The sequence below is a fragment of the Paramisgurnus dabryanus genome, chromosome 10 (assembly GCF_030506205.2).
Source record: "Paramisgurnus dabryanus chromosome 10, PD_genome_1.1, whole genome shotgun sequence".
In the NCBI taxonomy this organism is placed as follows: Eukaryota; Metazoa; Chordata; class Actinopteri; order Cypriniformes; family Cobitidae; genus Paramisgurnus; species Paramisgurnus dabryanus.
The window spans coordinates 17,373,990-17,389,868 of NC_133346.1; the positions used below are offsets into that span (position 1 = coordinate 17,373,990).

At 33.7% G+C, this 15,879-nt stretch overlaps 2 protein-coding genes across 2 annotated transcripts; one reads left to right on the forward strand and one right to left on the reverse strand.

Moving 5' to 3' along the window:
• The first annotated feature begins 1,028 nt into the window (after nt 1-1,028).
• rassf2b (Ras association domain family member 2b) lies at nt 1,029-8,885 on the forward strand. Its single transcript, XM_065290529.2, has 10 exons — nt 1,029-1,787; nt 3,636-3,709; nt 3,798-3,873; nt 3,960-4,105; nt 4,487-4,572; nt 4,684-4,835; nt 4,931-5,084; nt 6,283-6,404; nt 6,493-6,590; nt 6,915-8,885. Exons 2-10 carry the CDS (start codon nt 3,654-3,656, stop codon nt 6,976-6,978), a joined length of 954 nt encoding a protein of 317 aa, XP_065146601.1. The 5' UTR covers nt 1,029-1,787; nt 3,636-3,653; the 3' UTR covers nt 6,979-8,885.
• A 4,557-nt stretch (nt 8,886-13,442) lies between these two features.
• prnpb (prion protein b) lies at nt 13,443-15,869 on the reverse strand. The gene is made up of 2 exons (XM_065290528.2): nt 15,725-15,869; nt 13,443-14,806 (listed from the first exon to the last, which is right to left on the reverse strand). Exons 1-2 carry the CDS (start codon nt 15,853-15,855, stop codon nt 13,681-13,683), a joined length of 1,257 nt encoding a protein of 418 aa, XP_065146600.1. The 5' UTR covers nt 15,856-15,869; the 3' UTR covers nt 13,443-13,680.
• Nucleotides 15,870-15,879: the final 10 nt, after the last annotated feature.

The window sequence follows — 15,879 nt, forward strand, 5'->3', positions numbered from 1 at the left end:
TGGAAAATTAGCATATTTTTAAAAAAGTGGAGTGTCCCTTTAAGCATTCGAGACATTTAAAATACATTTATGTACAGTTTGTATATACAGCTATATTATTAAACTGGATGTATGATTGCAGCCTTGATAAATGACATTTTGCATGTTTTTTGCTCAATGTCTGACCTTTGGTTATTTATACTTAAAAATAAAGGCATTTGTGAATGATTTTGTGGTTTTAGGATGTGTACATGTACAAAGCATTGCTATTGTGATAACTGTGGATGTTCTTCATTTCTTAACTTATCAGAAAAACATGATAAGAAATTTGAAAATGTTTCAGTGTGATTTAAAGGGGACATATCATGATAATCTGACTTTTTCTGTTTAAGTGCTATAATTGTGCTTCTATCAACCTAGAAATGTGAAAAAGATCAACCCAGTAACTTAGTTTTGGTAAACCGTTCTCTGCAAACATGGGAAAAAAAATTTCATTGAAATTTGGCTCCCCTTGTGATGTCAGAAGAGGATAATACTGCACCTTAATCTGCACTATCCAACCACAGCACTGCCATTTAGTGCAGATATCAGCTCATTTGCATTTTAAAGGACACACCCAAAAACTGCACATTTTTGCTCACACCTACAAAGTGGCAATTTTAACATGCTATAATAAGTTATCTATATGGTATTTTGAGCAAAATGTCACATACTTACTCTGGGGACACCAAAAATGTATTTGACATCTTAAAAAAGTCTTTTTAAGTGTCTATATACTTTTTAGGCCTATTGCTAAGCAGCACTGCAAGGTTTCAAGGATCATGTATTTCTTTTTGATATCACAAGGTGGCAGTATAGTTCTCAAACCTGCTTTGTTGCCAGAGAAACACATAGTCAAAATATGAACGTCACATTGCTCCATTCAATGTACTAAAAAATACAACAAATTAACCTATCCTTCAATTTACTTTTCTTTTTAAGCCACATATTTGATTTTATCTTAATAGTCCAGACTTACACTGTTCACATCTTTGGTGGCAGTCACTTTTTCTGTTTTGTAAAAGTGACAATGTCTGTGTTTCTTATCATAACATATTACAAAGGTTCCTCTTTTTCTTGGTCACCTTATTTCCTCAAACACAAAGAAACTATTCAATACAGTAGGCTTTATAAAAACTGTGCCTACAGAGTTTGTCAAAGGGGTAAGACACACACAACAATGAAAGAAGTGACAAGAACTGACGCACTTTCAGGCCACAGTGGTTACCACAGGCAGACTCACGCTTTTATTGCATGCAAAGAAACCATAATGTTACACCAAGATAATTTATTATCATTATTATTTACTTTGACAAGCAAAACGTACTCCTTCTTTCATATTTATTGCATTAACTATCTTTTTAGATGTGTTGGCTTGTATTTATGTGACATACTGTATGTGTTAACATCTCATAGACGTTCTGTGGGCCTGTAAATGTATTTGGTTAAAATTTCCGGCTATCTGAACCGTATGTCTCTGTGTTGGTAATTATCTCAGTGTGCATGCTGAACCGTGCCGTGTGTGCATCTGCAGCATGTGGGAGGAAGTCTAAACTCGAGTGAAAATAGCCCTGACTTCCTGTGCAAACGGTTGCAATGAGGAAGAATATAACAAGGGGTAAAGGGTAGTTCAGCTTGTCAAAGACACATGCGTTTAACCATGGCACAGCTGTTTATATAGTGACCTTGAAGCCCCATCAAGTTTTCGGAGTCATAGCTTCAGATGTTCAAAGTCTAACTTACATTACTGGACTCTTGGTGGTTGTACGGTAAGTCAACTGATACGGTATCTTTACAATCAGGTTCTCTTATGAAGATCGCAAAATAAAGATTTAGATTGTAATTTTTAAATAATAATACATTTATCAAATTATGACTAAAAGAACTGTATATTTTATATTTTAGCATCTTCAGTGTAGTCGCCATGTGCCTAGATGTTAATGTCTCTCTGTCGTTTTATCAAGCAGCTTTTTGAGGTCTCACCCTGAGATGCTTTTATAACACTATTGATGGAGTTCACGTCTATCCTGGGCTCTTACTGGCTGCATTTTCTTCATTATTTGGACTGAGTCATCCATTTCAAAAAAAAATTTAATAAAATGTACGTTTTGAAAGAAAGTAATGTGTTCTGGTCTACTAAAGTAATTTCAAACATACAAACATTCACCTTTAGATTAAAAGATTTTTAGCTCAGGCCAAGTGTTTTTAAACTTAAGACGTGAAGTTAACAACAACTCAAAAAGTGATGAAACTGACACATGTTAGTTTAAAGATGTCCACAGCTCTTGCTGTTACACCACAAGAGAAGATCCTTGGTTGTGATGTCAAAGTCTCGTTTTTTACTGTTGTTCATTTATTGCAAATGTCACACAGTAAATGATGCTAAAATATAAACTATTACTTGTTTGGTAACAGTTTACTTGAAGGGGTGTTCATAAGACTGACATGGCACATTCATAATCATGACATGACATGTGCTATGAACATGAAGGAGATTTTATGCATGTTTATGACAACATTCATTCAATTCATTCAATTATATCATTTTTAATGCAAATATGACATTGTTTGAGATGTCTTTGTTATGACATTACCAAAACAACATAACTGACCACTTTTTACCAGTGATACAAATCGAATTTGTCATTTAAATGTCATTAGGTGTAAATACTCTGTCATGTAGTTTTATAACAGCGTCATGGATATTTTTCTTGACCTCAACTACAGTGGTGCAAATATAATTTGTCATTAAAATGTCATTAAGTGTTAATACTCTGTCAAACGGTTTTATAACAACATCGTGAATATTCTTCAGTTCAAAATGTTTTTTTAAGTTTCCTCCATGTGTTTAACAAATGAAATCAATCATTCAATAATAATAATAATAACTAAAATTGATAAAATTATATTTTATTGCATTTGGAGACCGATTCACCTAAAATTAAATAAAAAACAGTACAATAATGGGTTAAGCCATGCAGCGTTGGGTTCATATCACTGCAAAGTTAATTACATTAAACTAAATTAATTTAATATTTTGTTAGTTTTTTCTCCTATGTCAGAAAATATCAGAACCCTCTGTGTGAGGAAGAAAAACGTCTGTTAGTTGTCAGTTTTTTATGTATTGTGCACAAACATAAAGTTAAGTGTATATTTTGACGTATCTGTTGCATTTTGTTAAGGTATTTAAATTTATTTGACAAAGTATTAACACTTAATGACATTTAAACGATAGTTTAATATAAAGTTAACCCATAAAGCTAGGTAGTTCCTTAAGTTTGATCATTATTCTGCTATGCCATGTTTATGACAGATTTATGACAAGTTATGATGTATTGGTTAATGTCAAGTTGCCATAACAAAGACATCTCAAACAATGTCATCTTTGCATTAAAAATGACATAATTGAACAAATGACACTTCGTGCACAAAACCTTCTTCATGTTCAAAACACATCATGTCAGTCTTATGAACACCCCTTCAAGTAAAGTGTTACTTTTTACAGGCTTTGTGTTTTCAAAGCATGTGTCCCTGGAGCCCTTTTCTGGTTATAATGCTTAATGTCACAATATTCTCTTTTGATCACTAAAACGTCACTTTATTTGACTTTCTTACAGTTTTACTATTTAGCCAATATGGACATTGTGGATTCAGACGCGGTGCAGATTGGAGAACACAAATTTGTAAACAAGTAAGTCCCTTATGTCATGACTACAGGCAAATGTTTACATTATGTTATTGCATAACTGTGCCTGAGCTCATTTCCTTATGGGTCACAGGAGCACGATTCTGTCACATCTTAAGACATACAATCTTTACTACGAAGGACAAGCTCTCCAGCTGAGACATAGAGAGGTTAGTTGGTTTAATAATAATATAAGAACAACTTATGGTGATTTAGGCCTAATACAATCATTGACTGGAGTACTTGGTTTATACAGGATGAAGGAGAATTGATAATAGAAGGTTTGCTCAACGTTTTTTGGGGTGTTCGGCGGCCAATCAGACTGCAAATGCAAGACGATAAGGAGACAGGCAGGCCACACCCATCTTTAACATCACCGAGTGTTGACATCACAACAGTCGAGTAAGAAATGACATAATACTAACACGCTCACGTGTAGAATGCATTGAATTTGAGGGCTTTTGAAAGCAGCACTTAATTTTATAAAATCTTTTTTATTGTCATTTATTGTTGAACGAATTAAATTTAGTTTAAGAATTATAACAAGAGGTATAACCACCAAACTTTCACAAATAAACAAGCACAAAGAGATGACATGGCCTACGGCTTTAATGTCATGTAAAAAATGATTTTGGCCGTAGCTGTATGCCATCTAGTAAGAACCGCTGTTTCTTCCCAACCTAACCCTAAACCCAACATCTCACAAGATTTCTGAGTTTGCTGTATCTCTTCTAGCCAAAATCGATGTTTTAATGACTTTTTGGTCTATGTAACCCATTTCAGAAATGAAGGAACAAATCAGACGTCAACATCGATTGAGTTCACAGCAGCAGACGACCAATTAAGAGACAGCTCGGGTGAAGAGGCAGGTGAATGCATTTGTGATTTTTTAAGAAAATAAAACAATCCCTTGCCAAATCGTAATATTTTAATCAATGTGGTTTTTGGTTGGCTTTGGTTATATGACACCTAATGGACAGCTAGTGAACAGGAGCCATCGACACGCTCAGATCGAGTCGCCCGAACCTCGAGTGACCTCGGTGGGAGGAGAATTAGTGGGCGGAGACTTGGAATCAGGAGGGTGAAGCGACACCACCGCTGCTCCTTTAATGGACACTTTTATAACCACAAGGCATGCAATGATCGTTTGTGATGTCATATATTGTCTATCTGTTGTCCACACACAATGTTGTGTACATGTTGGTAAATTTTTTTATCTCAAAACAGACGGCAGTGTTTACCCCTGCGTTTGGCTCTGTTACTAATGTGCGCATCAACAGCGGCATGACGACGACACAGGTGATGCGAGTGTTACTGAACAAATTCAAGATTGAGAACAACCCAGACGAATTTACATTGTATTTTGTCCACACTAGCGGAGGTAAATGCTTTTAAACATTCAATCACATCCCACAAGAAAAGATACTGCAGAATACTTAGTATATTCTGTTGTAAATTTTAGTAAACTAATTTAAATCGATTTAATTGCTACACTTTAATATATATTATGGTATTATTTAGTATTTACCATATAAACTATAGTAAATGCTAAAGTATATTTCGATATAATCTGCAGTGGTCATGTTAAAATTTTAATACTATAGTCTTCTATAGTTAATACTAAATTACACATCAATATTTTTTGTGTGGGATGGGTCTTTGGAATACTTGATTATGATTGGTCATTCGTGACATTCCGAGGTCCATTATTCCCTGTTAAGCCCTTTTGTTTGATTTTTGGTTCTTTCACACTGTCAATGATTTTCTGGAATCTGCGCATGCATTTACACACATGCCTTAAAGATCCTGTAAAGACACGTGATGGGTGGATCAAATTTAAAACTTACTACATCTACACTGAAAAAAAATTATTCATTCAATTTACTCAATTTTTTAAGGAGAGTGGTTGCAATCAATTTATTTAAGTTACATTTGAACAAAAAAGATTAGTAAAGTAAAATACAATAAAAAACGTTTGTTTAAATGTAGCTTAAATAAATTGATTGCAACCACTTACCTTAAAAAAAATTGAGTAAATTGAATGAATAATTTTTTTCAGTGTAAGAATATACGTTATTTCAACACATTTTTTTTTTATTTAAAGTGTTTTTCACTTATACAACAGTTGAAACTACTTTTTTATATTTTGTCGCAAAATAAACCTCTTCAGAGGACACCAAAACGTGCTGTTACCCCCTATGAATATACTGGCACGTTTTTACACTGAAAAAAAAATATTCATTCAATTTATTCTATTTTTTTTAAGGTAAGTGGTTGCAATCAATTTATTTAAGCTACATTTAAACACAAAAGATTAGTAAAGTAAAATAAAATATGAAACTTTATTTTAAATGTAGCTTTAATAAATTGATTGCAAACACTTACCTTAAAAAATTGATTAAATTCAATGAATCATTTTTTTCAGTGTATTTATCAAAGTTGTGTACTTATTAGAATTTATTGAGAATGCATTTTGCATTTGAATTCAGGTTGCATACTAAATTTATAATTGTAATTCAAATGACCAGTTCGAATGACATTCCTAAACATTTGAAAGTATTTTGCCCTTTTGCATACAGAGAGACAACAATTAAAACCTAATGACCATCCTTTGGCAGTCCGGGTTTTGCGGGGACCTTGTGAGCAGGTCAGCAAAATCTTCCTAATGGAGACGGATCAGGTGGAAGAGGTTACCCATGATGTAAGTGACTTGACATCATATAATATGTAGCACACAAATTAGATCAAGATTGCATATTTTGTTGTAAATACCTCATGTTGTCCTGAAGGTGGCACAATACATCAAGTTTGAGCTTCCTGTTCTACAAAGCTTCATCACCAAACTGCAAGAAGAGGAAGAACGAGAGATGCAAAAGTTAAAGAGGAGGTAATGATACGAGCTATAAATAAACACACATACACTGTCTTGAAAATTCAGCTTGGGGTGCTAGCTGTGTTCGACAGTGTATAAATGTTTGTATTTTTAGGTAAATGTGTTGTCATTACTACACTGTAGCATAAAGTTTAAAAAACTAATTATTGACTCAATTCAAGCAACTTTTTTAAGTTTTGACTTAAGTTGACATAACTTAGAAAAACAAGTTGATATGGTTTAACTTAACAAATTAAGTAAAAAAAAACATAAAAAGTATGTTGATGATGGGTTTTTTACAGTGAAGTCATTTGGCTTTTATTTCCTGTGTTTTTTTAGGTACGCTGATTTGCGTCGTATCATCAAGAAATACATGCAGGCTTTGAGTGACAGAACCACTTGATGTTGGTGACGCTGTCAGTGCACTTTTTCTTCACACATCTGTCACTTATTTATACGTCATCTTTAAAGCCCCAACTCAGGAATCCCTATATTTCACGATATGTGACCTTGCCTGTGGAATCAAGGCTAAAGTCTCATAAACTAATTCAAATGAGATTAAAATCATCAAAGTTTAATTTTAAAGATTTCAATGTAATTTAAATTTTTGACATGACCTTACTCAGTCAATATCAAGGTTATATTTTCACAGTATGTTCTGTTATATAGAAATGCAACATAATTGTTGCGTTATATTGTTATTACAAAGTGTTACAAATTCGTGTTATAGTCACAAAAAAAAATATTTATTTGTGTCCATGGCACGAAATTCAGCTTAATTTTGTGATAGACACAAATGTGTATTTCGTATCATTCAACACAAATTTATAAAAATTGTTTTTCGTGTCCGTGGCATGACTTTCTTTCTCGTGTCATTTTATGTATTGTTTTATCATTGTTTTTCCTATTTTTTAATTCTTGTCGCTTGGGGTTAGGGTTAGATTTGGGGTTTGGGTTAAGATATACTTTTATGTATTGTTTTCTCTTTTTTCCCCTATTTTCTTATCATTGTCGCTTGGGGTTGGGGTTAGAGTTGGGGTTTGGGTTAGGATGTCTAAAAATTTAACAAAAAGTGATTCTAACCCCAACCCTAAGCGACAATGGTAGGAAAATACAATGAGAAAACAATTACATAAAATGACACGAAAACGAAAGTCACTAACATGAAAAACTGCATGGAGAAATTCATGGGACATGAAAAGGCATTCGTGCTTAAGGCATGAAAAAAGCAAAAAAATTTGCCAAGGACACAAATAAATTAATCTAATTTTTGTGACTATAACACGACTTGCCGTGAGATCACAAAAACATGACTTTAGCTGGGTTTTTCCATGCAGGATCACATATATTCATAATACACAAATTTTAGATGTTAAGGTTTCCTCTATATTTGTTCCAAAAAAAAACTGGGCCAAGCTAAATTAAACAATAGTTTACATTTATGCACACATTTGTTATAAGCCTTCATGTTTTTAAAAAGTATTATTATTATTATTTTTCGAAACGAAGGACCTTGTACAAAGTTGGTTGAATGTAAAATTCACACCATGTGAATAAGAAGAGAAAAACATTTTGTACTTGTAATGTAGGCTATTTTATTCCAGACTATTTGTAATGTGTTTAATTTATAAATATATAATAAAGTCTATATGCATATACATTACATTTGCATTTGCTTCTTATTTCTAAAGATTTTCCTTTTGTTTGTATGAGCTCACACAGTTCTCAGTAAATGATCTAATAAAATGTTAATGGCTTGTGGTTGTTTCTAATGTTACACAGTCAATGTTGTAAAGATGGTAGATCTGACATTTGTTTGCAGTTGAGTAGATCCCATGGGTCTGTTAACTGAAAAGATAAAAAATAATTTATCTTCCACAATACATTAACACTGTATTAAATAATCCATATAAAACATCTTAATTTATGAATGTAATAAACCTTCAACATGGATCTGTTAGCATAATTTCTTGCAAAAACATGTTAATGATAAAAATGGGTGTAATGGAAAAAAATAAGAGTGTACAGTAAATTACCCACAGTATGTGTTTTTACAGGTCAATAAAATTGCTTTAAAATGAGCTTATATTACAACAGACCAGTAGTACATAGTACCAGGCTGTAATTCTTCCTCTGCTGTGTCTTTGTTCTCATGGGCGGGGCTTCTCTGCATCCCTGATTGGTAATTGGCTCCTATTGAGTGAGTGACAGATCCATAAGGTGGTTGTTTACCACAACGCTTCTCATGCTGAGGTCGAGCAGTTTATCAAACAGAGAACAGAAGCCTGTGATCAGCACCATACATTACCAGGTAAGATGCTTTTTTTGAGGCAACAGATGGAGCTCTGGTGGACTTTGCCTTGTGGTAATATTAAAATTGAGAAAGACGTTTTAGAAGCTTAACACAAAGTAATTAATGTATCAATAATACTGTGTAAGTGATTTTTTTTTGGCATTACACAAAACGTTATGGTAATGACTTCTTTGTTTAAAGTGAATACAATTGCATCAACAGTGATATATGTACTGTAGCTACATGCAGTATGTCATGAAATAAATGGATGCATTTGACACAACAAGTGTCTCATTGTATGTAACTGCAAATCGTTGCGCTCTTTCTAACATAATGGCTATGATCAGTATGCCATGATGCTTTTGTCAGTGGTCAGCACTTATCTATTGACGTTCATTCGTGTGTGTGTAATGGAGTTCAGATGGTATGTGCCTGTCAATGCACTGTAGTTGTCTAATACTAACCATAACAGACTGTTTTAAACCTAGAAATGACTTAACTATAATACTGAAAAGACTTTTACTTTAAATGTTTTATTGCATCAAAGCTTTACAAGAAAGATGATGAAAAAACTACATAAAAGGGGGGAATTATTAAATATATAGCAATAGAATATACAGTATGGTAGTATTACAAATTTCTTTATTAATAGATTATAATCTAATAAAATGTTGTATACTTTTCAAACATGAAGTCAATTTATTTGATAAATAACAGTTGTCATATTAAACTAAACATGCCGTTACATCTTAAATGGTAATGGGCCAAATGCCCACATTGTTACTTGGTGGTAATGTAATTGTACATATTTTTATCCATTATCTTTATTTATAATAATAATAATAGTCTAAAAATATTTTTACAGTAGAAGCATCTCTGTATGATAATTTTGTACCCTATCTTTTACAGTGAAGTGCCAAGTATCATGGGTAACCAAAAGCTACTGATCCTTTGGGTGTGGATGTTACTGGTTGCAACGTTGTGTCCTTGGGCCAACTGCAAACGTGGAGGAGGTTTTGGTGGCAGGGGTAAAGGAGGTGGTGTAGGGGCCAAAGCGCCTCCGTCCCAGAGCAAAGGATCATCGAGGCAGGGACTAAAACTGGCTGGTGCTGCAGCCGCAGGGGCCATCGGAGGAGCGGCCATCGGGTACGGTCTGGGTTCTTTGGGCAGGCCGAGGTACGGCCACTCTGATGAGGACAGGCGCTATTACTACCCTGATGGACGTGAATACTACAATGGCTCAGACTGGAGGAATAACAAAAACGCAGCTGGCGCGGAGCACATGGCCAGTATCTTCATATCACTTGCAACAGTGACACACGTCTTTATGTGGAACTGAATTACAGTAAGAAACGATGCAGTTTCGAAAAGTTTGCATTTTCAATACACAGCAAATGCATGGAAATTATTACGAGGAAAACACTGAGATCTTACTCTTATATGCATTTGTTGATGAATTATACTTGGTAAAATATGAAAATTTAGGACTGAGCAGATGGAAAATTTTATGATGGCAGATCAAGGTACACGAAATGTATATTTTCATATCATTGTTTTGAAAGTGCATTCATTTGAAGTTGAGCAGTTGTAAAATTATTTAATTTATTTTTATTTATGCTAAGTTAGGGATGACTGTCAGTTTCAAATCATTTAAGGTGTACATGGATTAAATTTTTAAGGCATTTATTATGTTTGCTAATACATCTGAAAACGTTTTGATTTAAGGGCTGTTATTTATGTTTATTTTATGACAAATATCTGAATATTGTAGTCTTGTAAAAAAAACTGAAGATTTTAATATACTGTTGATTGTATTCTAGTGATGTCAGCTGTCAGTTTCAGAGTGGGAGATATTTTCAACCATGTAATTGTATACCTATGGGTTTAAATAAACAGGTTTTCATGTACAGTTTGTTTCCTGAAATCTCATATTGCTTTCTCCTACCCATAACATTTTTTTTGTGAATGACTGGTCTCCTAGCAACACAGCAGATGTGTCATGTGAAGTTCTCAGTGATGTTACCATAACAACACTTTTCTTCTTGCTACAAGAGCTTTTAAACAGAGCAGCCATACAGTTTAATCTATGAAACAGCAGATAGTACAAGATTTTGTGTCTTCTTACTTTTCAAAATAGGCTCAAAAAAAAAAGTATTTTCATTTTCCTGCACAAAAAAAGAATATCGTTATTAATACTGATATCAAAGTTGACATTAATTTTGATATTATTACTGATCTTATTATATATTAATATTACACACAAACCCTAATAAGTTGAGTGAACTCATTTAATTGAGTAAACTTTAATATATACGTTTTTGGGAGACCCATTACTTTAAGTTAATTTAAATTGGTGGCAACATAAGTTAAATGAACAAAGATAGTTAAGTTATGGATTCAAAATGCCACATTTAAGTCAAGATTGCTTGACTTTTTGGTATAAACAGCATTAGGGCTTACTGTCAATCTAAGTATAACAACTTTTATGTTGTCATAACATAATTTGCCAGTTAAATGTCTTGTTTACACAGAAATGAAATTTTTGTTGTTTTAAACTTGTGTGACTTTCTTTATTCTGTTGAACATAGAAGATATTTTGATAAATGATGGTAAGCAGTACCCATTAACTCCCATATTATTTCAAAAGGAATGAATAAAGAAACTCATACAGGTTTTAAACAACATAAGGGTGAGTAAATGATGACAGAAATTTCATTTTTTTGGGAAAAACTTTCCCTTAAATATACCGATTGTATGTTTACACACGCAATTGAGTGTGTCATGTCATTTTTATCATACTTTTCATGATACAGGGCTTTTCAGTACAAAATATATGTTTTAATGTCTTAACCCCAGCTGGGGTAAGCCCATCTTTCTCATGCATGCATTATAAGAAATGTGCAAAGTATGTTTAATGCGTTTATTGAATAAATGAAACAATGCAGTATTCAATTTAAATCTTTTGATCTTTCCAATGTAGATTTAGGAATACCCACCATTTGACATGAAAGCTTGGATATCTTAAAATGTTCTCAATTTTAATGAAATTAAACTGAAATAATAGTCTTTGGTTCAGTAAAACCTTAAATAGCCAAATAACATAATTTAACTATTTTTGCAAAGCTTTGGGTCAAGAACTTGGGCTTTGTTTTTGATGATAGCTTAAAATTTAATAGATAAACTCAGTGGTCAAATCCTGCTTTTTTCAACCTCGTCTTTTAGCTAAAGTTAAACCTGTTCTATCTTTTAATAATTTTGAAAGACTAATTCATGCATTTTTAACATCAAAGCTTGACTATTGTGTCTCGCTGTACTACGGAATAAGCCAAACAGCGTTATCCCGATTGCGGCAAGACTTCTGACAGGAACTAAAAAACGAGACCATATTACTCCTGTACTACATTCTCTGCAATGGTTGCCAGTAAGGTATACCGTGTTGATTTTAAAATTAAATTTTTAACAATTTAAATCTTTAAATGGTTTGGCCCCGCCCTATCTTTCCGATTTGCTAACAGAAAATTGTCCAGTTGTGTCATCCAGTCGGTCATCCATTTAGAGGCTGTTACGTATTACAAAATCAAAGCTGAAAAGTAGGGGTGACATTAAGCTTATTCACAGTATCCCCCAGAGTTAGATAAGTCCATCCATACCTTTCTCATCTCCGTGCTTGCTGTAACTCTGTCTGACGCAGCCCCCGCTTCTCCCAATAAGTGACAAAATAACGCACATTTTCTTCTATTTATGTGTTGTGATTTGTATAGTCACACCATGTACAAATAACAAGGTCACATGAGACACAGCCATCTTTAAACCATATACATACTGGGAACTATATTCTCAGAAGGCGAAGCACTGCTACTCCGCCCAAGTAGCAGTGCTTCGCCTTCTGAGAATATAGTTCCCAGTATGTATACTTTTAAAAGATGGCTGTGTCTCATGTGACCTTGTTATTTGTACACGGTGTGACTATACAAATCACAACACATAAATAGAAGAAAATGTGCGTTATTTTGTCACTTATCAAATAGGAAAATGTTTGCGTTATTTTGTCACTTATTGGGAGCAGGCTAGCTGGAGCCATTCACTTCCAGACTTTGTGCTAAGCTAAGCTAGCGGGGGCTGCATCACACGGAGTTACAGCACGCACGGAGATGAGAAAGGTATGGATGGACTTATCTAACTCTGGGGGATACGGTGAATAAGCTAAATTCCCAAAATGGGGGCGTGTTCTTTTAAAGTTAGGTTAAAACTTACCTTTTTGAATTAGCGTATGGTTCAGGATGAAATAGCCTATACTCTATAGGCTATGTATTGTGTGTTTTTATGATTTGTATCTATTACAGATATTTTCTAGTCTTCTGTATTGATGTAAAGCACACTGGTCAACTGGTGTTGTGTGTGGTTGTGCTATATAAATAAATTGACATTGACATTTGCGCTTTTAGATTATTTATTGATTTTCTATCTGTGTACACTGATTTGGCCTCCTAAATAATAATAATAATAATAATAATAATTTCATGTATTATTTTGAAATTCTGCTAGGACAGAATACACACAGTTATATATTAAATAGCCAATAATGACAAAATGCATATTGAAATGTAAGACGACAATACGTTACAGTTAGAATTGATACTTCAGAAAAGTACTAAAACCTTTATGTTACTCTCATTCTTATGTTTTTTAAAAACAAGAGAAATAGTTTAAAACAAGAAATAGTCTATCCGACTTTGTAGACTTGGACAGTGAATAGTACAGAAGCTGAATTATTTATATGCAGTCGGCATGGGCAGTGCCACTAAGTGCTACTTAGATGCATGAAGTAGGCAGATGCATGAAAAGCAGAGAGAGAGAAAAAAAACAGATGAGGAAATCAGAGTGTGCATTACAGTTATTGTGGCTTGGAAAAATCTTGATTTGCTTTTCCAGGAAGTCCTGAATGTAGAGCTCTACACATTTCTTAGCTTTCATCTGCTCTATGAGTGCAGGATAGCCAATCTTTAGGATGCTCACAGTTTCTTCATTCTCATCCAGATGAGTCCCAGCAGGCATTAGATGAGAATTGTTAGTTGCGGGTGAAGATGTGTTGGTCTGATCTGGCCAACCGTTCCCTGTGTAAGCATTTTCCATACCTGAATGTCCAGCTAATGGATCATCCTTTTGAATACTGCTATGACCTGCAGAATCTAATGTGTCCTGCTCTCTGAAAAGGTCTGTTCGGTTTGTGCATCTGTCCATGTATAGGTCATATGTCTGAGCCTGGTTTAGCAGCGATATTTCGTATTTGTCTGGATTGTAAATCTCTTTCCCAGATCCCATCCCATGACGTTTATACATATAGTTGTTGTAGTAATATTCCTCCTTTGGGCTTTTGAATTTTAAGTTTGGGCGTGGAAACTGCCCGACTCCGTAGCCCACGGCCATTCCCGTCAACGCCCCAGAATCTGCAGCTAGCTTTGCCTGTTTTCCAAAGCCTTTGGATTCAACAGAGGGATGGTAGCCCATGCTTTGCACGGATCGGGAAAAAGGCGATCCACCTGTGTCGACCCTGCCAGGTCCAAACATGCCTCCATAGTGTGGACTGAGAATTTTGTTATTGGGGTTCCAGTTGGGATAATCTCGTCCAACAGGATATTCAACCGAGTCCCACCCAGTTCTTACTGGGTAACCGCCAGGGTATCCGCCAAGGTTGTACTCATCTCTATCTCGATCTTTCTGCTGGTTAGGGTTGTCTGAGTTTCCTCTTTCAGCAGGAGTGGAGGGTTTCCTGTAAGAGTCAGGCTTGGTCTTGGTCTGCAATGGATTATGGGATGTTTGTGTCTTCTTGGGGGAGATCTTGCTACTGGACCCTTTCTTTCCCTCAGATGTATTGTGTAGCACCACCATCAAAAGCAAAATGAGCAGTATATGTTTGTATAACGGACCCATTTTGGTCCTACGAAACCAAGAGAACTTGACTTATAAAATTCATTTGGAATAATGTGCACAATTCATTACACAGTTATCACAATTACACATGCATTAAATTTGAATAAAGCTGTATTTCTACATAATATCAAAAGACAAATGTTAAATTAAAAATGAAATATAATTTTTAAATCATTAAAAATAACAATGGGTACATGGTTTAGTTATAATACACTGTAAAAAAGCATAAAGTTAAACAACTTTGTTCTATTTATTTTAAGTCAATTCAACCTACTATTTTAAGTTTGTGTTTTAAGACTTGTGATAAGGTGACATAACAAGTTGAAATTGTTTGAACTTTTGTTTGAAATAGTTTGAAATAAATTGAAAACTTAATTTGTTAAGTTAAAGTAACATAAACGTATGTTGATTTGACAAAAATGCTGCATTGCATACAGAGAATAATGTATATGTGTTGTATATAATTCACATAATGAGGCTTTGCAGCATTTTTGGCTCAAAATGTAGATATTACTGATGAGCTTTTCATATTATATATGTATATATATATATATATATATATATATATATATATATATATATATATATATATATATATATATTACATTTTGTTTATTCAGAACAAAAATTTAGAAAAATGTAAAAATAAACTTTGAAAATACTTCATCATAGGTGAATGTTAAATTAGCCTATAACATATGTGTGTATATATATTTTTTAAATTGAAGTTTAAATTTTGTTGCGCAATTTAATACGATTTAGAAAGTATGACAAAATGGTTTATCATCGATAATGTGACACATCATTTGTGCATAAAAAAGTTATAAAAAAGATTTTTTTTATTTTTAATAGAATTCAAATTTCATAATACAGGTTTTCATTTACTAATCATATAGTTTAGTAAATATAAAAGTGTTTTTCTTACCGTACAGAGCTTGATATAGAGAAAGCAACAGTCTGTCTAATACTGTGTCTCTCACCTAAATTATGTTTTTCAGTAGAGGAAAAAGAAAGTCGAGATGATGCTTCATCCCACAAGACAACTCCGGATGTCATAATGTTGTTTAATGGATTACTGTT

What these genes read in the sequence shown, in the direction of transcription:
- prnpb (XM_065290528.2), bottom strand. Translation starts at nt 15,855, where the DNA reads ATGACATCCGGAGTTGTCTTGTGGGATGAAGCATCATCTCGACTTTCT. An exon ending in TCTATATCAAGCTCTGTACG is followed by an intron (nt 14,807 to 15,724) that starts GTAAGAAAAACA and finishes TTGGTTTCGTAG; the next exon opens with GACCAAAATGGGTCCGTTAT.
- rassf2b (XM_065290529.2), top strand. Translation starts at nt 3,654, where the DNA reads ATGGACATTGTGGATTCAGACGCGGTGCAGATTGGAGAACACAAATTT. An exon ending in GACACTTTTATAACCACAAG is followed by an intron (nt 4,836 to 4,930) that starts GCATGCAATGAT and finishes ATCTCAAAACAG; the next exon opens with ACGGCAGTGTTTACCCCTGC. An exon ending in TGGAAGAGGTTACCCATGAT is followed by an intron (nt 6,405 to 6,492) that starts GTAAGTGACTTG and finishes GTTGTCCTGAAG; the next exon opens with GTGGCACAATACATCAAGTT.